At 49.1% G+C, this 23,419-nt stretch overlaps 1 protein-coding gene across 6 annotated transcripts in view; it reads right to left on the bottom strand.

Annotated features, from left to right (window-relative positions):
• The window catches only part of AK8 (adenylate kinase 8), a 130,459-nt gene that overhangs the window by 48,451 nt on the left and 58,589 nt on the right, over positions 1-23,419 (bottom strand). For all 6 annotated transcript variants that reach the window (XM_004423607.3, XM_087418868.1, XM_087418867.1 and 3 more), the window contains 2 exons: positions 23,126-23,215; positions 2,942-3,083 (listed from right to left, as the gene is read on the bottom strand). In XM_004423607.3, coding sequence (XP_004423664.2) covers positions 2,942-3,083; positions 23,126-23,215 — 232 coding nt within the window. The remainder of the gene's footprint in view (positions 1-2,941; positions 3,084-23,125; positions 23,216-23,419) is intronic.

Genomic DNA, 23,419 nt, shown 5'->3' with positions numbered 1-23,419 from the left:
CGTAACTGGTCTTCCTAAATAAGATCACCAAGCAAATGAACCAGAAAAATATTCATATATGTACTAGAAGAAAATTCTCCTGAAATAACATAAATGGAAAGGATTCATAGTGTTCCAGAGAAAAGTAATAAAGAGAACCAAGACTGAAGCATGGCCTGGTGAATGTAAATGAACTCCAAAAGAGACAGAGAGAGAGGAGAGAAATTCTATGAGCATCCAGACAGAAGCAGCACATTACCTACAATGGAAAAAAATCTCACTGGACTCAGACATTACTGCCACCCCAGAGTGTCAAAGGACAGTATAGAAATGATACAGAATGCTGAGGGGGAAAAAATGTGACTGAAGAATTCTTTATTTTGCTAGATATTGTTTACAAATAAAGATAACAGAAAGACATTCTCAAATATGCAAGAATTTAGGAAGTTTAGCATGTATGTACCCTTGCTGAAAATGACTCAAAGATGTAATCCATTCAAAGGAAAGATGAATCAAAATTGATAAATGGAGAGGTCGAATTATGTAAATAGCTGGTGTTGAAATCTGAATACAGCTGAAGAGAGAATTAAAACTCAACAAGTATAGTAAGTATAGCTAAAAACAGAATATAATTGTTATATTTCTAGAAAGCAAAGCTAATGGTCTTAAAAATAATAATCTGTGTATAATAGACTGAGACAAAAAAATTTCAGAATGTATCTCTCCCTGCCTCCCCACCCTCAAATTGGAGAGTGGACAGAAGGGGAGTGAGGAGGTAGTACATGAGGGAGCATTTTTTTCTTTCATCTTTCATGTGACAGAGCCAAGATATTCTGTTTCATTTCAGAATTGACAAACTGAGAAATACAAGTATAATCAATTCATGTTGAAGAGACTAGTAAAACTAGAAACAGATTATCTTCTAAATTAATTGGGAGGAGAGGAGAAAAGCTAACAATAGCATAAGAAAATCCAAAGAAAACAAAGACCACGAAAAAAGATGGAAAACAAACAAAAACCATAATGAAGCACCAAATGAAGTGATAAAAGCAAAAATAAGTGGGATAAACTCAACTATTCAAGGAAAAAGACATATGGGTTGAATAAAAAATATTAAACCCAATTATATTCTGTCCACATGACAATATAAAATAAGGGAAGTAAAGGAGTTGAAAGTAATAGTAAGAGACAAGCAAACGCAATGCAGTGATTGGGACTGAATTTGGTACAAATGGCATATGAACCCATGCACCAAATTGTGTTTTCTCCCAAAGCCCCACAGAAAAATGACAGGTAAGGGATTTTGAAACCTAACTGACAAGGATAGAGAGAACAGAGGAAGAGGAAGGCAATTCAAAATTTTTGATGCTCAAAAGCACACGGACCAGCGGCTAGCTGCGGAGACCTCGGCCAAATGCCAAGTTAGCAGGAGGAAGAGCTAACAAACCCAGTCTTTACCAGAAAATCCTCTGACGGTGCAGCACAGGCACCACGTTGGGACTGGCGGTTAAAATAAGGGGGATTGGTTGAAATTTGTTTAAGGAGAAATTAAGCCCCAGATCCCCTCCTCATTCCATGTAGCTGAGCGAACGCCCCCTCCTCCACTTAGGTACAAGTGGAGGGTTTATTCTCTAGAGAGGATACAATACAGGCTCTCTGGAATGAATAATGCCAGGCACAGTTGAGAGTCTGAGTCTGTACACAAATAGGGGAATTAGGCGAAAAATATACACAGGGCAGGCGGTATGTGAGACCTCCTCTCACCTCCTCCCACTTCCCGCTGTCCCGCCTCGTCCCTGGACCCCAGACACTTTACCCCCCAGCAGGAGACTGGGCAGTCCTCTCCCAAATCTGAGAGGTACCGAGGAAAGGACCTAAAAATGTTGACACTTGGTGGGAGGGTTCTGCTCAAATGGCCCAAATAGATCATCCTACAGTGAAGACAAAGTCTGTGGGCTCCAAGCCTTCCTTTTTTCTGCTGGAACGCTTTCCCACTCCTCTGCCTGCCTTTGAGTGTCTGCCAAATGCAACGTGGCCGACTCCCTTGCCAGAGCAAGCTCTGACTAAATAGTCTTTGCTCGTCTTCATTTGGGTGGTCTTCGTTTATTTCCACAATATCTACAATTGTGGTGTGCTCGCAAGTTCAAGTTAGCGGAGGAAGGACAGAATATTCAACAATATTTGACATTGTTTTGGAACAAATGCTTAACCATTTGGGGGAAAAAGAGTCAGATTCATACTGCATACTCTCATTAAAATAAATATCTAGGGGTCGGCCCCATGGTGTAGCGGTTAAGCGCACGCGCTCCGCTGCTGGCGGCCCGGGTTTGAATCCCGGGCGTGCACTCACACACCACTTGTCAGGCCATGCTGTGGCAGCGTCCCACATAAGGTGGAGGAAGATGGGCATGGATGTTAGCTCAGGGCCAGTCTGCCTCAGCAAAAAGAGGAGGATTGGCATGGATGTTAGCTCAGGGCTGATCTTCCTCACTAAATAAATAAATTAAATAAATAAATAAATAAATAAATAAATAAATAAATAAATATCTAATGCATCAAAGATTTAAATGTAAAATGAAACTGTAAAAATAGTAGAAGAAAACATCAGTTGATTCACACAACAATCCCATGAGAAACGCAAGACTGGTCAGTATGTATTATCATTTGTAGACAGGAAGTTCAGGTCCAGCAAGGTGAGTGACAGAGCCAGGATCTGAACCAAGCCTGACTCCTAGTTCACAGGGCACATGGAGGGGGGTTGGGGAATGAGAATGATTAAGAGACATTCCACTTCGGGAACATGTGAGGTTTCTTGTCAACTGCAAGCCGTCAGATGGATCTCATCAGCCGGGCCCCGGGAGGGAAGGTGCCCAGCGGCAGAGAGGGGCATGCCCAGGGGCTACAGCCCTCCCAGGAGGTGGTATGGCCAGGGCTACAGCCCTGCCAGGAGGGGACAGCTCACCTGTTGGGCTTGCAGCCCAGGCTGTGCAGCAAGTGCGCCTGGTCCAGGTCCCTCGGGAAGCCGTGCAGCACCCACCCTTTCTGCAGGCAGTCCTGCTGGCTCAGGCGTTGGCTCAGCACCTTCACGATGATGCTGTCAGGGACTGCAGAGAAGGGAGGACAAGCCATCACTCTGCCATCCTGGGCACGTCTCTTGACCCAACAGGAATGTGAGGAGGGATCTGCGGCCCGAGGGCTTCCTAACTTTACTTGACCATGGATTGAACTGGTGAAGAGTCGGGTTTAGGTGGACGAGGCTGTGGGTGCCCATTTCCCAGGTCCCTCCGTGGTCCCAGCAACGGGAGGAATGTGGCTCCCTGAGAAGGGAAAAGCACTGGGTGACCTTCATCTTGAGGTTTCCTTCACCTTGACTAGACACCACGCCCATCGGCAGCCCCGCTCATTCCCAGCCCTCCTGTGGTATGTGATCAGTTTCCCCCTCCCCAGGATCCAGTTTTTGCAGCAAAAGATTTTTCACAGAAGCACAGCAGGCCCTGGCTGAAGGTTTAGTTTTCCTCAACGGGATGGCACTAGTGCCCCCAATGCTCTCTGCTAATTTGTGATGCACAAGCAACCCCCTCTGCTTCTCTCTCTCCCCCAGTTCTTCCCTCCTTGATGTTTAGAATCAAATATTTCTCAAGAATCACAGCTCTAGTCATAACCAGAGATGAAATAGAGTCTTATGGAGAATGAGATATTGAGAAGCTTCTTGTTTACATTACCGCAATTGACATTTTCCTGAAATTTATACCTCTCTTCTCAGACTCATTAAATGTCCTATGTTGCTAATGTACTGCGTTCTAGCAATTTGCACTGCATTTCCTGCACTTTGCACTCATTTTTCCAGAAATACTTGGTAAATATTACCATTGTTTGCTGTGAGTGTGGGCCCCACGACAAACTGGTTTCCTAGAGCTGCAGTGACAGCTTTTGGCACCTTCTCTGGAGATGTCCAGTTCCCCTCCTGCCAGCCAGCCAGGGGTCGGGCAAGCAGCCCTTCCAAAAGGCTGACAGCCAGGTGAACACAGGGTGATAGATGCGGAAAAGTCACTAACGGCTGCTCTCCTCCATGGCCATGACATGCTGGGATACTCCCTTGTCGCCAAAGAACCATAAACCTTATTCTAAGTAATTTGCTTTTCCCTGAATTTATTCTTTCTCACATCTTTCAGTCTTTCTTCCCCAGTTCCTAGGAAAGAGCAGAAAAGGAATTTCGCTCTAATGAGGACATGTGGCTATCCAACATGAGTGAGAAGTTGATACAGCTAATCCCCTCTCTTCCCCTGCTTAAGCCTGCAGTGGCTCCCCAGTGCTCTGAGGATAAGAGCAGTCCCCTTCCTCATGGCCAACAGGGCCTTGCAAGGTCCTGCCTCCCTCCCAGGTGACTGTCCCTCAGCCTTTCACCTCCCCTTGAACTCGCCAGTCCCTGCAACCAGAACATCCTTCCCCCATGCCTTGCCTGGGACAAGCTTTTGGACTCAGTCCTCAGGCCCCAGCAGGATGTCCCCTCTGAGGATGGCCCCCAGACTGGGTTAGCACTTGTGCTTCTCTTTTGCCTTGCCACCCTTGTTATTAACTCTGGCTAATTCTCTGGGTAATGTCTGCCTCTCACGAAAGACGGTGGGTTCCATGAGGACCAAGGGCCATGCCCACGTCATTTTTCCATGCTTAACACAGCACCCAGCACATAGTACGTGTGGAATAAATAGACAGGAGGCTTCCCTTTTCAAAAGCTTCACTGCAACTAATCAAATATGTTAAAACCAACTTGACCACTTTGGGGAACCCAGGTGGTAGAGAGGAGAGAACATAGGCTTGAGGTGCCCACAAATCTAGGGTCTCGTCTCAGCCCTGCCTTTTGGTGCCAACTGACCTCCAGTTGGTCACTCAGCCTCTCTGAGTCTCAGCTTCCTCATCTGCCAAAAGAGGATGCCAGGGTCTGTCACCACGGGGTTCACAGTGCATATAAAATTCCAGGCAAGTATAGACACTCAAAGACGGTGGCTGGGACTTTTCAATTCAGGAGATGTATGCTGGGAAACGATGTTTTGTGAATATTTTCATGCTTCCTCCATGGTCAGCGTGTTCTGAGCACAGAGTGCTGGCTCTTGGGATAAAGGATGACTGACTTTGAGCAAGCTTTGGCAGTTAAAGATACAGACCTCCAGGGAGACTGAGGGACCTCTGTCCTGAGTCCTTTGTTTACATTCCGGTGGGTGTAACCTAGTGCCCTCCCCTCCTCTCTCCAGGGTCATTTGTATTCGGGGCAAAGGCCCGGAGGGAGGAGGGGCAGCTGTGCCCCCGCCCTCTATAAACTCCAGGAGTCGTATTTTCGGGGATCCTCTCCTGTGCTACAGACCCCTGTGCATGCAGGGAACACGGGCTCTCCCACACCGCCCTGTGAGGAGCTGGGGCGTGGGGAGCCAGCAATAAGATCACCGTGAGAATAAACAATGGGTCTGTTCTCTGATCCAGAAACCCCATGTTTTCTGTCAGGATAAATAAATACAGATTTAAAACAACGTGGGTTAAGAATCTGCCATAGAGCTTTCCAATCCAGGTCTACCCCTAAATATTTACAGATATTTTCACTGAAATAAGACACTAATATAGAAATAAGCCTTCCCCAGTGATTCGTCCAGTGGATTATGGAGCATCTGGGCTGGGCCAGGCACTGTGTTAGACACTGCGACACACGGCAAGAAGCCAAGGGCCCTGCCCTCCTGAAGTTTATGTTCTAGTGGGGGAGACAGACAATACACAGATGAATAAATAACCATTTCAGAGAGTCATAAACAAATAAACAAATAAACCAAGTGGTGGGATGCTGCTGGTTTGACAGGGTCCTGGATGGCCTCTGAGGAGGTCACATTTGGCTGAAATCTGAATGGTGAGACCACCCACACAAAGACCTGGGGAGGATGTTCCAGGCAGAGAGGATGGCAGGGGCAAAGGCCCTGAGGCTGGAATGATCTTGGCACATTCAAGGATGGAAGAAGGGCCAGTGTGGCTGGAGCAGAGTGGTCTGTGGGAAGTGAGGGTTGGAGAGGCCCTGCCAGGCCTTCAGGAAGGAAGGGGATTTGGGCCACACCCAGGCCATCTCAGGAATGATCATGTGGTGGCCCTCGGTGCATATTTATTGAATGGACACATGGGGGTTATTCTCAGGATCCTGAGCTAGAAAGCCCAGGAACACACACTTTACCACATTTGCACATGGAAAGCCCATCTTGTGGGATCAGCCAGTGGAGTCCCCATTTGGAGTCCCCAGGTCCCAAGGATGTGGCTCATCGACAGCACCATTTTCAAAGTGGCCACTGCAGGCTCCTAAGGGCAGAAATACACCCTCCTGGAAAGTCTGCAAAGAGTTCTGGCTGAGGACTCCTGAATAAAAATCAGCTGCTAATAGCCCCAGCTCTTTAAATTTCTAAAAAGAAATCAGCTTTTACTGACCCCACAAGCACAGTGCCCTTCAAGTCCTTGGGAATCCTGAGCATCTCAGAGAAGCTACAAGCCTCCAGCAATGCCCCATCAGAGAGAGGCCGGCCACGGTAGAAAGAGCTTTCGCATCCCTCTCCTAGTCCCAGCTCTGCCCCAACCAGCTTTGAGAACCTGAACTTCAGTCTCTTCATCTGCAAACTGGGAAAGTGGGTGGGCTGAGCTCTAAGGTGGGCCAGGGGAAGTTGGGGGGGCAACTTGTAATACAGCTGCTTTTACGAGTGTTCCTTAGAATAAACCCCAGAAAACCCAACTCTTAGCTCCTCTGGATTTCTTTCTTAGAGCAAGTGTGAGCTGAGAGCCCTGTGGTCCAGTGGACTCTGCTTGGCAGCTGTGGGACCCCTGAACCTCAGTGTCCTCCTCTGTAACACCTGCCTCACTGGCTGTTGTGGGGCCTAGAGACGACTCATGGGAGATGCCAGATCCATTAGAGGTCTTCTGAGAGATGTGTGGGTATACCTTTAGTTCCTTCTAAAAGTTTATCCAGATTCCCATCAGATGGCTACAATGAAGCCACCGGCAAAAATATGTGACACAAATTACAAATGTGAAGTCTAACATCGGAGCTTAAATCTGACTTTAGGAGAGTGCTGTAGGTTTGAGATGGGCTTGCCCTTGGAAGAGGAGGTTCACTAGGTAACTAGCTTGCTGACCAGTAATATCCAGGGCCCATTAAGGCCTCAGTTGTTTGGGAGCGAGGACTAGATTGGGCCAACATTTTATGACTGGTTTCTCCAATAGTCAGCTCCTGCTTGGAAACTAAGCTGCAGTCCAGGGAGGTCCAAGTTGCCGAACTGCAGCCTTCTTGGTGTAACAGTGGGCTGCTTATGAGGCTCGGCGCCTTGGCAATTCAGAGGGAAGGGCCTGGAAGGTCATCCCCTTGACCTCCTTCATTTCAAAGTTGAGAAACCAAGGCCCAAAAAGGTTGTGGCTTAAGTGACCTCACTGGAGAGAAACCTGACTGAAGGGAAGAATGGAAGACCAGACGGAAACACAGAGACCTGTGGGGTGGGGGGGTTCGCAAAGATTTCTAGAGGGAATTCCCAATTTGCATCAAAACTTAAAAAGTACATGTCTTTTGACCCAGCAATCTTATTTTTAAGAATTTACACCTAAGATGCAACAGCACAGACAGGAAAAGACATGCACACAAAGATGTCTATTTCAGCATTGTTTTTAACAGTGACAATTGGAAACAGTCTAAAATGTCCATCAGCAGAGGATAGGTTAAATAAAGGATGGTACAGCTATGCAATGGGATATTATGCAACCTTTAAAAAATCATTTATATTTACATTAACTTGGAAAGGGGTCTCTGACAGAATATAAAGTGGGGAAAAAGCAAGTAAACGCTTGTATAATATGGTCTAACTTAAACATATGTAGACATAAATATACACGTACCCACATATATACACACTACACACCCGCACAGAAGAGAGAGAGGAGCGGCTCCCACTTGAGGTCCCATGAATTAGACCCAATCCCTCATGGAGCTCATGGCCCTGGAGTAGAGGGAGACAAGGACACAAGTCAGCACCACACCGGCAGGAGACACAAGGACATGGGAGATGTAGGAAGTGCTGAGGGCTTTGGAGGAGGGGAAGGTCACGTTTCTGGAAGACTGGGAAAAAGGCTGAAGCTCACACTGATTCCAACTCTGGGCCAAAACCAACCCAAGCCCCTCTCTTCAGGAGTCAGGAAAACATGGAGCCTCAAATTAGCATTTCTCCTCAGAAGGACTGCCCATAGTTGTGGGTCAGTAATTACCGGTGCAGTTTTTGTTTAATGCCTGTATTCCCACCCTCACCCCACCCCTAAAAGCAGGGAGCACTGTAAAGTCAGGCCCCTCTCTATAGCCCAGCACCCGGCATTGTGCCCAGCACATGGTAGGCACTTAATAAACATTCTTTAGATGAATGAATGAATGAGCGACTGAGTAAATAGTACCATTTCCAAAACCCAGAAGGCTCTTGGGTCCTTCAGTGTTTGTGCAGAGAACCGGAGGACTGTTGTCCTGAGCACCGAATCAGGTCCTGTGGCAGTGGGAGAAAGCCGCAGGCAGCTCCTCTCTCAGTGCTCCCTTTCAGCCACACCGTAACCGACTTGGGAATTCAGGCAGTCAAGAGCATACGTGTTGACATCTGGGATTTGTTTCAAAATACTCCTATTGTGACGGGTCTTGCGGGTGGGTTCTACACGCAACAAGGGTGGCCGCGAGCACCTGTGAGTTCATTATACTGGTGATGGGTCCCCGCAGGTTCATTATTCTATTCTCTCTACTTTTTATATGTATGCTTAAAGCCTTCCATTTAAAAAGTGGGTTTTTTGTTAAAGGAAACTATTTAAATGCCTAAAGGAAGCTGAAATGGGCACTGTGAGAGACTGTTCCAAAGGGACAAAAGAAGAAATCTCCCCAGAAGGCCATACTTGGACCCCATAAGGGGCACTCCCTCTGGGGGGACTGGCTGCTGGACGGAGCCTTGGTCCTTCTGTAATACCACCCAGAAGCCTGGCATCATAGGTATTTGCTCAGATCTGCCCTTCTTGGGTAATCCTGGGAAAGCTCCTCAGACCCTCGCACGAGGCTGTTAACCTCTCTGTCCCTTAATTAATGCTAAATATATCCATAAACGGTAGTTCATAGGGGCTTGGAGGAGGCTGCAAGGCTATGGAGCTCAATGGTCCTCTCCCAGCACAGAAGATTCTGCCTAACACTAGGGGTCTCCTCTGCGGAGATCGGAGATTGGCTGCGCTCCCCCATCAGAGGCTGGGAAACTCTGCTGGTAGTTAAAACAAACGACAGACCCCTCTGGACGCTGCCTCCGAGGCCACCGACCTTGCCGGTGAGCTCCCCTCCCCAGCGCGGCGTGCAGGTCTGGGGCGAAGGGTGAAGCCCGAAGAGCCTGCCTCCAGCACGTTTCCGAGAACACAGCCCGCCTCTCCCGGACCAGGTGTTCTGCTCTGTGCCTTTGTTTCGCTCTGCCCTTCTTTTTCCTCTAGGCTCTCCACTCACTTTTCCAACCTGCGTGGCCTGACCAGCCAGTTCAGCACAAATGCAGCTTTTCCGAAAGAGATTTCGCTTGCTGTGTTCTGCAGAAGGTTTAGAGTCTCCTTGACGGTGCTGTCCGTTTCGCCTTTATCCTCCTCTCAGATAGAGACTTGCCGTGAGGGCTGAAGTCTTTCTCCACTGAGTCAGGTGCCTCAGGCTTGATTTCTGGGTTTGACAGTTAACATCTCACCCTGCGTACAAGCTACTGCCAAGGGCTAACTCTCCAGAACTCCTGTCAACCCTAAATTTAGCAAAGTGCAAGATATGAATATCCCATTATTTCATAAAGCCACACCACATGGTTTCCAGGTTGTTTTTTTCCTGAAGATCTTCCATAAAGGATGGCAGTCCTCACGTTGACCTCGAGGCTATTAAAATCTCAATCCATCTATTCCCTGCCGGCTGGGTGTGCTCAGACAGGGGTTGATGGGGAGCCACGGTCACAGTGAGAGGGTCCCAGGCCCCGCAGGGATCCTACCCAGTCTCCACCCCACCCAGGACACCTGCCCCCTCCCACCGTCTTGAAGCGGGGGCACTCCTGTTTACATGCCCGCACAGCACGTCAAGCTCCCTCCTGCACATCAATTCCACGGCTCTGGACAGGAGAAAGTGCCAGCTGGAGTCGGGCCACCCGTGAGGTCACTGGATGAGACCCACTCCGGGGCTGCAGGGCTGAAGTCCATCACCCTCAGTCAAGTCTAGCTCAGAGAGCCCACGAGTGGGAGTCAGGGAGGCCCGGAGAGGGGACCTAGGCCAGCTTGAGATTTTCCAGCAGAAACCAGAGCCGAGGGGCAGAAGGGACTCACTCCAGCCCCGCTGGGGGCCCTGCCTGCTACGCCACGCTGCCGCCTGCTGTCCCTGCCTTTTAGCCCATCAGCTGGTGTCCCTCACTGGGGCTCAGCTGGGGGAGGGAGGGGCATGCGGGGCTGCTAAAGTTGGTCCAGAATGGCCAGGACAGAAAGTGGATAAAAGGAAACAGCTCCCTCAGTCGGAGCTTAAGGGCAAAGCAGGCCCAAGGTTGACAGACCCAGAACAAGCCGTGCAACCCTCCTACCACCTCAGGGCAAGCCAGAAAAAGCTGAGTACCTCACCACACACCCTGACACACTCTCTATACATGCACACCCCTACACACACACTCAGCAACCAACCTACACACACTACACACACTCCACAAACATCACCTACGTAGATGCACTACACACACACTTGTACACCCATGCACTCACCTAAAACACCCCTACACCACACACATACATTACACACCCACTAACACACACCTACATACATCCCTACCCACACTACACTCACATGCATAACACACACACACACTCTACACCCCACACCCATCTACACACAATACATTACACTCACACCTGCCCCCTCTCCTAGACACACACACACACACCCTGTAACCGCCCCTGTAACTTCCTTCTTTGAGCCCTCCTTGAAATCCAGGTAAAGCTGACATGTGCCTATCTGTCAGGGCTCGTAGGAGACTCAGAATTTGCTTCTCTTCCCCCTTCCCAACATTCCGACACAGCTCCTGGGTCTGCCCACTCCCGATCGGGGCCCAGGGGGAAAGGAGTCTTGGAAAGGAGCAGGACTGTGGAAGAGAAAGACAGGCCGCTTTTGGTTTTGTTTTTCATTTCCATCTCACGCATACTGATGCTTGAAAGAAATGGGCCTCCCACTCCCCCCACGTGTCTCTTCCCCAAAATGCTGGGGAGCTTGGCCCAGGACACGGGTTGGGCCCTTTGGGGCCTGAACTTACTGTCACTGTAACTCCATGAAACCTAACCTCCTACCATTTCTGGGAGACTGTTACCCTCCAGATGGTACTGGCTCCTGGCAGCTGAGGCCTGCAAGCCCCCTTTGCTGCTGTAACCGGAAATCAGGAGTGTCTTAGGACCTGGGGCCCGGGCTGGGTGATCCCTTAGTGATGCTGTTTGTTTATTATTTACTGCCACCTGCTGGTCGATTGTGGATCCTGCCCCCCAAGCGAGCACTTAAATGATTTTAAACAGAACATTTCTAAAACTTCTAAGGGAGATGATAAGGAGAAACCTGATTGCTCGAATTGGCTGCACCCTGCAATCCTTCATGGGGGACCAAGCCCACTGGATAGCTTGCCTCCTTGGTAAACTCAAGTCACTTGCCTCAGACAAGCCCCTGTCTTGGCGCGCCTGGGTTTCCTAGGCACAAGATGGAACAGATGTCTTCCAAGACTTCTTCAGGTTCCAAAAGTCTATATTCTAACATCTATATTGTTTAACAGCAGCATTTAAAATTGCTTGGCAGACAACAGTGCCAGGAAATGACCATTTTCTAATATAGGATTTTTTTTCAAGTCCAGAAAAGTACATTAGCCCTGGGGCTCTAGTATCCAATTAGGAGGATATTCTGGGCTGCTCATCCCTTGAAGAGTGGCTACCCACTTTCTATCACTTCCCTCTCTGCCACATCTACTTGGGCAAAAAGCAAAGATAAGAGAGAGGTGCCCACACACCATCGCCATGTTTACAGCGAGAGGCAGAGCTCTCAACAGTGACACTTCAGTTTGTCTCGAAGTTTTAGATGAGAAAAAAGACCATTTAAAAATAGACGTTCTTCTATAAATAAATGGTACTTCACTTAGCAAATTAATAAGACTTTTAATAAAAATGCTCACTTGGCCACACTGTGTCTAACGATTTGATAATTAATTATTCTTATCTTAAAACACATTTTTATATCATTCAGGGGAACACGAGAGTACCCGGGAAAACGAGAAGAGGTCAGCCAGCAACATGTGGACTGGATTGTTTTCATGTGAATGTATTAGCATTAACTGTACACGCAGATCAAAAAGGAACACGATTTCCCTTTCATTTTAATGAAGTTGGGGCTCAGAACCAGTTCTTTCCCCCACATCTCAAGGGCAGCGAGAATGCTGATGCCCACGTGATCTGTGAGAACAAAATCAGCAACAACTGGGAAACTGGGAACAAACATGAGCCCGGTTTTCTGGGATGGAAAAGATACGATGGCACAGTTATTTAACAAGCAATGTGTTATGGCGCCTACTATGAGCTCGGCTCTGGTGTAAGCATGTATGTGTTCTAATACAAGTATTAATTCATGTAATCTTTGTAACAACCCCATTTTACTGATTAGGGAACTGAGGCACAGAGAGAGGAAGTAACTTGCCCAAGGCCACACGGCTAACAGGTAGTGGGATCCAGGTTTATACCCAGGCAATCTGGCTCTGGGGCCACGTGCTCAATCTCCATGCTCTCTCCCGACCTTTCAGGGGAATGAGCAGTGGGAATTCTACCCTCCACTCTGCAGTTCACTCACAGCATGCCCTTGGGAGAGTCCTTTTATCTCCCAACCGGGGTTTCTTCCTCTGAGAATTGGACTCTAAGGTCTCTGAACTATCAGCAAGCCCCTACATGGCACGTCTGAAGTCATGCCATCACCCAGCTCCTGAGGATCTATAAGGCTGGCTGTTCTGCCTCACAGTCACAGGATGCAGCCAGTACTGAAGAAAACCAAAACACTCAACTGAAAACCAAAATGCTCACTACCCTAGTGTGGTAGATTAGCAACGGCCACTCCTCCCACTGAGAGGGGGGCTCTAATCCCCTCCCCTTGAGTCTGGGCTGGTCTTATTGACTAACTTGATGAACAGAATCAGGCAGAAGCTCATTCTGGGACTTCTGAGGCTAGGTCATAAGAAGCCTCGTAGCTTACCCCATCCTCCACCCCAGCCACCACCACTGCCCTGGGGCTCCCTGGGATGCTTGTTCTAGGGGAAGCCAGCCACCATGCAGAAGGCCGACTAACCCAAGGCCACCATGCTGTGAGGAAGACCAAGCTGCCATGTAAAGAGTCTGTGTGGAGATGGATCTTACCAGCCCCAGCTGTTCCAAGTATCTCATTCCAGGCACCAGGCACGGGAATGAAGAATCCATCTTGGACATACCAGCCCCAGCAGACACAACAGAGAGAAGATCCAAGGAACCAAGTTGACACCAGAACAGAGAACCAGATGTGGGGCACCAGATGAGCCAACCAGTTAAGTCCAGCCATTCGAGCCAGCCAACTAAGGTCCAAGTCAGCGCGGAGTGGAGTCAAACCCTCCTCACCACACCCTGCTGGAACCGGGAGCACAGCACAATAGCCGTCGTCTTATGCCATTACATCGTAGGGTAGCTGTGTTAGATAAGTGGAGGTACGGCAACCCAGGGCTTTGCCAGCTCCTGGTTACCACAGAGCCAGGCACCCAAAGCTGGCAGCAGTCCCAGGAAAAGAAGAAAATATCAGAAAAATCCATATATGAAACATCTGTGTGCACCCACTGGCTCCTGCTACTGCTGCCATTACTACTACAATTATGACGATGACAACTACTATTACCATTAACAAGGGCGACGGTAAGAAACCAATAAACGGCCTGTGCTGTGCCACGTACTGTGCTGAACAGTTTACAGGCAGAGTTTCATTTTACACCTAAGAAACCAGTGACTTTGAGCCTGTGAAAGCTCACCTTACAGCTGAGGACACTGCAGCCCTGAGGGGCCGAGTGGCCTGCCCAAGGTCACACAGCTGGGGAGTGGCAGGGTCTGAACTGCAATCAGGGGGTGTGATCCTAGAGAACAAAGGGTAGCTGCCACTCGACTGTCCAGGAGTGACCACTGCTGGCCACCCCTCTAGAAACCCGTTACGTGAGGCTGCTGCTGCCTTCACCACCTGAGCTCCCCTTTGTTCCTCCACGACAAATGGGGTCTCACCCACAGAGAAATGCAGGCAGCAGAGGGAAGTTTCCAGGCCCTGGATGCCATAGTGGGGGCCTGCCTGGTATCGCCACTCCATGCCGTCCCGGGCCAATTGCTGTGTGCTCATTCATTCATTCATTCACAAACATTAGCCGAGCTCCTACTACGAGCCACGCTGGTGCTGGGGATTGGGGAGCAGTCAGGTGGGCAGAAGGAGCATGAGCAGGAACACACAGCATGAGGTGCTGGGAGGGGAGATACTGGGGTAGGGAGGGGTTCCAGACACGGTCCATCTTACCTCTCCGGAACCCAACCATGACCAAAAGGCAGGTGTTGGGGAGTGAGAGCAGAGTTCTAGCAGTCAAGATCGTGGGTGGGGTAGAGGAGGTCTGAGGTGAGAGGTGAGGGGGAGAAAGGTGTTTCTCCCTCGCCTTCCACCTCCCCTGCATGTCACAGGATGCCACAGGTGGCAACAGGCACTTGCCTTTATACTCCACACTCTCCCCTCCCCTCTCCACCTCTCATGTCCCTCTGCCGCCACCCCACCAATCTCCCCCTCTCTGCCCCATGCCCACCTCCATCCACCACCCCTCTGCCCCCTTCCCACTCAGAGCAGTGTAGACAGGTGCAGAGCTGAAGGGGGTGGGCCCCGCACTTCCCTCCTCGTCCACCACAGCTGTGCCAGGTTCCCTGCGGGACGCCTCAGGCCGCCTTCTAGCTGACAAACCCCAGCAAGTCTCATGTCCCTGATCTGTTGCAGGGACATGGTGACTCTCTGAGGTGTGGGGGCCGCAGAAGGTCACTGGGGGCAGCCTCCCCCTCTACACCTCAGGCCCACTCACAGCCCAAGGAGAAAGAAGCAGGTGTCAGCTCCCCATTGAGGACATTCCCAGAGGGCAAGGGGCTTCGAGCTGCACCTGCCTGGGGGGTGTGAAAGGGGCCGCCCAGCCGGCTGCACTGGGAGACCTCCCACCTGGAGAAGAGGCGGGGGCCTTGGGGTCCAGCCTGTCACAAACAATTTCACAGCTGAGTGGGTTGGAAGCCACTGGGGCTGCCCATGGAGGGGAAACACTTCCAGAAGCTCTGGTCAGAGTGAGAAAGACACCATGCACCTCTGGGCTCACCTTAGACTTCCCAGAAATGTCTGGGTTTTGTTTCATTTCATTTTGTAATCTGGATGCCTGACACTTAATAAGCACTCAGTGAAGACTGAATCCAGCAAAAACAGCTGCAGCTGCCCCTCTATGGTGACACAGCCAGGTGGTAAGCCCCACTCTTGGTTAGGAGAGAGACATTTCGTTGAACAGATGCATGAATGAACTGAGAGCCCCCCACTGCCTCACTTTCCCCACTGGACTGGCCAATGAACAAAAACCCTTTCGACCTCTTGGTGATGCCCTGGCAAAGTGTCATTTTGATAATGTAGAGAGACGATGCACACTTTCGTGATGAAAGTCCAGTTTAAAAAACCAAGGAGGAGGGGCCAGCCTGGTGACGTAGTGGTTAAGTGTGCGCGCTCCACTTCCGCGGCCCAGGGTTCGCAGGTTTGGATCCCGGTGCACACCAACGCACCGCTTGCCAAGCCATGCTGGCGGCGTCCCATATAAAGTAGAGGAAGATGGGCACGGATGTTAGCCCAGGGCCAATCTTCCTCAGCAAAAAGAGGAGGATTGGCGACAGATGTTAGCTCAGGGCTGATCTTCCTCACACACACGCACACACAAACAAGGAGCTGGACCTTCTGGGGTCACTAACCTGTTGATAAATGGGGTGCTGAACCCCTTTCTATGACTGTTCTTGATGACTGGCCCTCTGGCTCTTAGAATGCAACCAGCGCTTTGAGACCTGCTGCTCTGCTGGGCTATCTCGGCCCTGGCTTTCTCTCCGGCTGAAAGAGACTCCTACCTACTTTCCATAAGGAAATCTTTGTAGCAGTCCCAGTGGAAAAGTCAAAAGTTTGACTTGAAAAAAGGAGCTACTTCAAAAGCATTGTCAGACCGAGGTGAGGGTTACTTTAAGATGCATAAATTACAGGGGTGTCCATTAATCAACCTCCAGGCAGCCCTACAGTGGGGGCTCCGGCTGGGGGGCACCAAGGGGACGTGTGGGGACACATGTGGGGGAGGCGAAGCGAATAAAATATACGTTGACTAACAGGGTAAATTAATGTTTTTATTACTTACTGCTTGGACTGCGTGATTGCGTGTGTGTGTGTGTGCGTGTGTGCAGAAAAATGAAAGAAAAATGTAGAGTTTTTTCAATAATAAAAAGGGAGTTGCACTGCGGGGCCCCTAAAGCTTGTGAAAAATTAAACTCGACGGATTCAAACTGTCCTATTTCCACTTCAAAAGAGAAGAGGCACTGAGCTCTTCCCAACTTATCTTCAAACGCCCAGCACCCTAGAAAGTTTCTTTAAAAAAATAAAGGCTCCTGTTCCCCCAAGCACTGTACCGGTTACTGTACCCACTGTCTCTCCCTCTTCTAATTATACCCCTGTGAGTCTATTAATCAACTGGTAAATTATTTAGAGAGTCATGCGCTGTCTTCAGCTAGTACAAACACACCACATGCAAAGACTTGCTGGAAACGGGCAGAGGTCCCTCAGGGTCTCCCCTCCGCGGGAAGACAGCTTGCAGCTCACCAAGGCTGCACGGCGAAAAACAAGAAATAGCATTCCGCTTACCTCCTCAGATGGGAGGATTTACTTTGTCTTTCAACTCAGCAACTCTTTGCAAGTTTTTAACAAAAGAGAAAAGCTGGTCTATTGTTGAATCTTTAGTGTGCATTTAGTGACGAGAATATTAATTCCCCCTAAAAAAAGGCAGCACTTCAGCTGAGCTCTGATCTGTGCCTCCTGGGATGTGGACTCACGGAAGGCTCTCAAAAACGCTCATAATCATCCCAATTTGGGGCTGGTTTGGCTTGTTTGTGTTCCGATGGCTGTGTTTGCTACAGTAGGTCTCATTACCAGAAAGGGTGCAAATTAGAGTCTTGAATCTCCCTCAAATCTCCTACTTCTTCTCAGGTTCTATTAGGCCATGAGGGACTTTCTCCAGACAGAAATATTTAGGAAATATGGGGCGTGCAGGAGGGGCACAGGTAACACTCGGTAATGATCTGTCTTCCACGTTATCTTTTCTACACATCAGGACTTGCGCATTTAGGGGAAAGTTATTATGCCAATTAAATCGCTGTTTTCTCACCTGAAAGTCAGTACATGTCTGGTGTGAGCAGCAAGGAATTTAGGCCTTCCTATAATTGAACTGCTTCAGCTGCTGGGGTTGGTTACAGAGGTGAAGTTAGGAGCTCATTGTAATTTGGCCAACAAGCTGGGCCAGCAGGTGTTGGAAGGCATAGTTCTCCCTTCCGCCCCTGGAGAGACAGGAGATGTGAAAAGCTACAGTCTAATTCAAAAACCCCACTGCTGGGGACACACCCTTGCTGGTGGTCCCCCAACCCGACAATCCCAGCATGTTCTGAGTGCAATGTGGATGGATCAAGATGAACATCTCACACACTCAGAGCAAGACTTCAACCAACAAGGACAAGATACTCCTTTGGCTGTTGGAATATCTCCCCTGGGTAGCCAGTCTCCAGAGAGAGCCCAAGCAATGTTCGAGAATGAAAACAATTACTAGAGCTGGGGTAGAAGGCAACTCTTCTGAACCAAAGAGATGGTGGTGCACCACTAATTAGACCCAGCAATCTGGAATCAGATTCCCTCTACTGCCAACAGCCACTGGACCATAAGTTATGGCTGAAATACCAGAGACAAGGCTAAAAATAAAGCAGTGCCGACTTCTTTCTGATGGGCTGCGTTGAGGCCGACAAGGAGGGCTGGTTTTTATATTAAGCAAAAACTGAGGAACCAGACATTCCAATAAACAAAGACTGCTTTCCTTGGGAAGCTCTAGGTCCCTGGAATTAAGAAATATCACCTTCCACGAGACCCTTTGGTAGGAACGAAGCCCCAGGGAAGGAGCTGAGCACATCATTTGGAGGTGGTGGCCTGTGAGTCACCGATGATTTAAGCAGAGGTGAGACCTAGTCGCTCCTGTGTCTGATTTCAGGGAGAAAAAGAACAGTACACACATTGCCATAGTACATATTGGCAGTGGAGCCCATTGGCGCCAACCATCTAATTTTAAATGGTATATAAACAGCCGAGAACTTATTTTTCCAAAAGCCCAGAATGGCTTTTACTTGTTTGTACCCACGTAAAAGTGACAGGAGCTTTCCAGCAGCTAAGCCTGCATGATTTGAGGCCCGGTTCCATGTGTCGAATGCAGCCCCAACTCCCGTTGACTGTAATGGAGGCTGCTGCATAAAGAACGCTGCGTGCAGAACCCCAGGGAATAAATTTGTTGTGTGCGCTGCAGCTAGAGTCGGAATGAGTTTAGGAGGTCAGACCTATATATTTCAAAGTCCAGGGCACAGAATAAGCATCTCCCCAACCCTCTGTCCACAGTGCCATCACCAAGAGCCTAAGATCAAGAGATTTAGGATGAGCTAAGATGGGGCCCTGGAGTCTTGTGCCCAGTAAATGGGGAAAGATGGGAAAACAACAGTTATTAATTTTGCTGCTGATTCAAAAAAAGGAGGTGTTGGCAGCACCTGTGGGAACAGAAAAAGAACATAACTGTCTTCAGAGGTCACGACGGGGATATAACATCATGAGGCCCCACGGGGGGGAATAAGAGGAAGTGTCTCCAGGGGGGAAAAATGACATCTGGATCTACTCAGTTGAGCTGGTGGTGGTGGTGATGGTGACTGTGAGGGTGGCTGAGATGCACCACAATAACAGAATTGCCCGTCTCGAGCTTGCAGCTCCAAGGTGAGGAGAGAGGGCAAGAGGCTGCAATGGCAGGGCTCCCAGTGAGAGACGGGCAGGAGGTGTGACCCAGTCAGCCAGCAGCCAGGAGCACTGGGCAGAGAGGCCCCAGTGGAGGAGGTCCAGTACCCAGAAGGGCACTGCCCGGCTTTGGCGGGTGTGTGGGGGGGGTGAGTGTGGGTTTTTACAATGGGTTGGCTACATGGTAGGATGCTCCAGCAGTGACATCTGCCAGTTCAGAGATGCCAGGGCTCTGCCCCAGGGTGACGAGGCCACTGTGTCCTTACAAGAATCTCTGCCCCTTTAGCTGAGCTCCCTGAACCTTGTGGGCTTCTGGATTTCAGGTACAAAAACACATGCAGGCGGGTGGCCCAGTGCTGTCCTGTGTTCCCAGGAATGCTGCTGGTACCCAGGGCAGAGATATCTGAAACATGCCTAGAATTCTGAAGAGAGGAATCTGAGATGCCTCAATGAGCCCCTAAAAGGATAGAGGAGCAATCACTGTCTCCCTCTTCTGGAAGTTCTGTCAGTGGGTTGAAAGTGTTAGGGGATGTGCCACGCTGCTTGAGTGTTCCGGAGGGACCTCTGATCCCGGGGCAGTGCTGGGCAGATGAATTCTGCTGTTCCTTCCAGTCCTTTGCCTCACTCTTCCTGAGGGAGGAGAGTCACTCATCAGACTGGCCTTGTCCCTTGGCTCCCCTCCTCCACTGGCTGGCCCTCGCTCCAGCGTGGAGGACTTCCCTTCCCACTTCTGCCTCCACTCAGTCAGGGCTCTTCTAGGGAAAGGTCTGGGGCCAGTCTCCCCATCCCCACCATCAGGGTGTGGCCGTTTATTGGGTAAGGGGCCACCTCTGCATGAACTGGCTTGTCCCCAGGCCTGGACTTGAAGGGCATGTTAGGAAGCCCACGTGTGCCCTCAGATCCCGTTACATTCTCCATCCGATGCTCCCAGCAAACTCTGGGTCTGTCTCCTAATGGGTTCAGAACTCAGGGTGTGGGGAGTGATGTGGTTGATTACCACCCCCAAACCCCAAACAGTGGTCCACCTCCACTTCAGTCCCAGACACTGACGACGCTGGATTCCAGAAGCAGGGGCCTCGGCTGGGCTGCCACCCACAGTTGTTCAGAGATAAGCAGGCTGTGGTTGGCAACACAGAGCTTCCATGTTCAGTCTGGCCTTCCCGTCGAAAACCAATCCAGTGGAGAATCATTTACATTTTCTTCCTGCTTCAGCTGGTGGTGAAGTGGGCCCCTGCCAGACCTGGTGGTTCCAGTGCTCCTCCTCTGTGAGCCGAGCGCTTGGTTTTTCTCGGCAGCTTCTCCACAGCCCACTAATGAGACCCTGTTAGTGGTTATGAATGTAAATGCATTCTTTGTTATCCCTGCGAGCTCAGGATTAGTGAAATGACAGAATTTATTGCTTCTGTTAGAAAGATATGATATTGGTTGTTGTTGTGTCTTTAATTTTGTAGGAAGTACCAAAGTATAAAGCTACACAGTCTAAGTAAACAAAAGGCTGTAGAGGAAAATATTAGCACAAAGCATCGAAGACTGAAGCTACCCACGTCTCGCTAACCTTAGAGGAAATTGGAATTTATGCTCTCAGTTTCCTTTGGATTCACAAAAAAAAAACCCCAAAACAAAAAAACAACTCTGCCTCTTGACTCCCATTGAAAAGACTCCTTGGGTTTCCTTTTAGTGGTCAGAGAGAGAGAGAGAGATTTGAAGATGCTACACTGCTGACTTGGAACATGGAGGAAGAGGCCTCTAGAAGCTGGAAAAGGCAAGAAAACGATTCTCCAGAGCCTCAGGAATAAACACAGCCTTGCTGACACCTTGATTTTAGGACTTCTGACCTCTAAAATTATAAGATGATAAATTTGTGTTATTTTTAAACCACTACGTTTGTTTCAGTAGCAATAGAAAACGAATAACCCGGCAATACCCAGAGACAGCGAAGAATGGAGAACAGAAGCATTCCTGGATGCTGATGGTAGGAGTGTACCTTAGTACAGTATGAGGAGTCACAATTGCCAATGGGCATTACCTTTGACCCAGTCCATCAGTTTATCCTAAGATAATCAAGGGTGTTCACAAACCTGTGTAGGTATAAGAGTACACATTATAGTATCATTGGAGGACTGCAAATTTGGAAACCACCTAAATATTTACTTTTTGTAACTTTATGTTGAAAAAAATTCAAAAGTACAGAAAAGCTGCAAGAGGAGTCAAAGAATTCCTGTATATCCCTGCCCAAGATTCGCCCATTGTTAACACCGCTTCATTTGTTGGTCACTGTGTTTCTTTCTGAACCACTAAATGCTTGTTTAGTGGAGAATTAAACAAACTATCATCCAGGCCGTACAATGGAATCCCACGCAGCAAAATTTAAAACAATATAAATCTATATTAGTGGGGAATTAAACAAATTATCCATGCAATGGAATACTGTGCAGCAACATTTAAAATGATATAAATCTGTTAACTTGTTATCACACTCATTTATTCAACAAATGTGCCTTAGGGTACCAATTACCACCCCCCAATCCCAATAAACGGGAAGCTGGCGTTGTTGGAGGGCCACGATGCTTGAGTGCGCGTCAGGTACCCTGTCACTGCTGCTGCTTGATACAATTACTCTCTAATAACAGCGTGCCTCCCTGGCACTGTACGTGCACATCACATCCGGTCCTCGTGAGAACCCTGCAACCTAGGCATTTCTGTCTCCATCTCCCCACTGAGAAGCTCAGGCTCTGAGAAGGGCCACATGGCTGGAGGGGGTGGCTCTGGGATCTGAACCAGAGAGAGAAGCACTGAAGCTTGCACTGATTTTTACTCGCACCTGGTGCCTCCTGCTTCTACCTCATTCTATTTACCAGCCCAGTGACTCAGGAATGAACAGACTCACTCACTGACCTACCCCAACTCAGATCATCGTGTCTGATGTGTCCGACTCCACCTTACTTGAACTTCACCCTGGGGACTAGAACTCTTAACGAGGGTTGAGAGGGTCAGGCCAGAACGTCGTCCCCAGGGGGCTCTTCGAGCTGATGGCTAGGAGCAAGCAGCCTATCCTCATGTGCTTCCTCATCAACTTACTCCATCCAGAAAAAGGTAGCAGAAGGCAATGAGCATTCTGCCAGGAGGGTATCCCAGTCAACGCACGCATTGTCCATTACAGTGGCAGCTTCTTTCTGAGTTGATTTTCTTCACACTAAGTACATGTTCACATCAGACTTGATATGAGCTCATACTGATGGCACAGAGAAGCTATAGCACTTGACGCAAGAGAGCAAGACATGGGTACGTGGAAAATACACTGCCCCGGGGAAGAGACACAGGGCCTAGGGGAGCCCAGACATGAACTGGCTTTGTGGCCTCGGCAGCTCAGCCTCTTCTCTGTGGCTCATTTATGGACTCAGAAAACTGGACTAGAATGATCTCAAAGGTACCCTTCCTGGAGTCAGAGCCAGGGAATGCTTTCAGATTACAGATCACAGAGAGGGTCTGGAAAGATGATCTGGTCCAGCCTCCCCCATCCAACAGGTAGTATCTAACCCCCAGAAGACCAACGGCCAGTCAATCCTCATGTCTGCAAAGCTGTCTGAACCTTCTGGCTTCTGACTGCTGATTAAATCGAAATATTTGCCCACAGTATTTTTGTACACCAAATAATGAAGGATGTAGGCAGCTCTGTGGCCTCTCTTGGTTCTCAATTTTAAATGTTATCAGTTACGGAAAGCAAACATTCTTGAGAAACAGAAACATTCCAAACCTCTAGTGATAACGTAGCACGTCCATAAGCCCCCCTCACTTGGGACAGACTTGGAAGCCAAGAGGCCTTACCAGGGAACCAAAACAGAGCCTTTGCTTACAAGCAAGCCCAATTTCCATTCCCCAGTTGTTTTCTCCAATTTGAGCCCCCAGGTGCTCAGCAAGCCTCACACAGAGCACTCTCTCTCCAGAGCCTGGAAGGTTGTGGAAGTTACGGGAAGTGTGGCCTACCTGCCGTGTCCTTTTCAAAAAAGGGCTGGATCATCTCGCCAAATTTTGACTTTTCTGCCACGGCCTCTTTCAGCAGGTGCCCACAGCAGACTGGAGGAGAGGGACAGAAAGATACTCGTTCAATTTTAAATAGAAGGAAGAGTGAGAAAAAAAGAAACCCCAATGCTGCCTGCTGCGGGCAAAGAAAAAGGTCATTGAAAAAAATATAAAAGGGCTGTTCTGAGTGTGGGTATGTGTCCCAGTGAAAGTAAACATCAAAAAGGAATCGAGAAATAAAAAAGAAGCTGAGGAGGA

This window comes from Ceratotherium simum, chromosome 29, assembly GCF_057802395.1.
Source record: "Ceratotherium simum simum isolate JZ-2026a chromosome 29, ASM5780239v1, whole genome shotgun sequence".
In the NCBI taxonomy this organism is placed as follows: Eukaryota; Metazoa; Chordata; class Mammalia; order Perissodactyla; family Rhinocerotidae; genus Ceratotherium; species Ceratotherium simum.
This window is presented reverse-complemented; position numbering and strand designations above follow the sequence as displayed.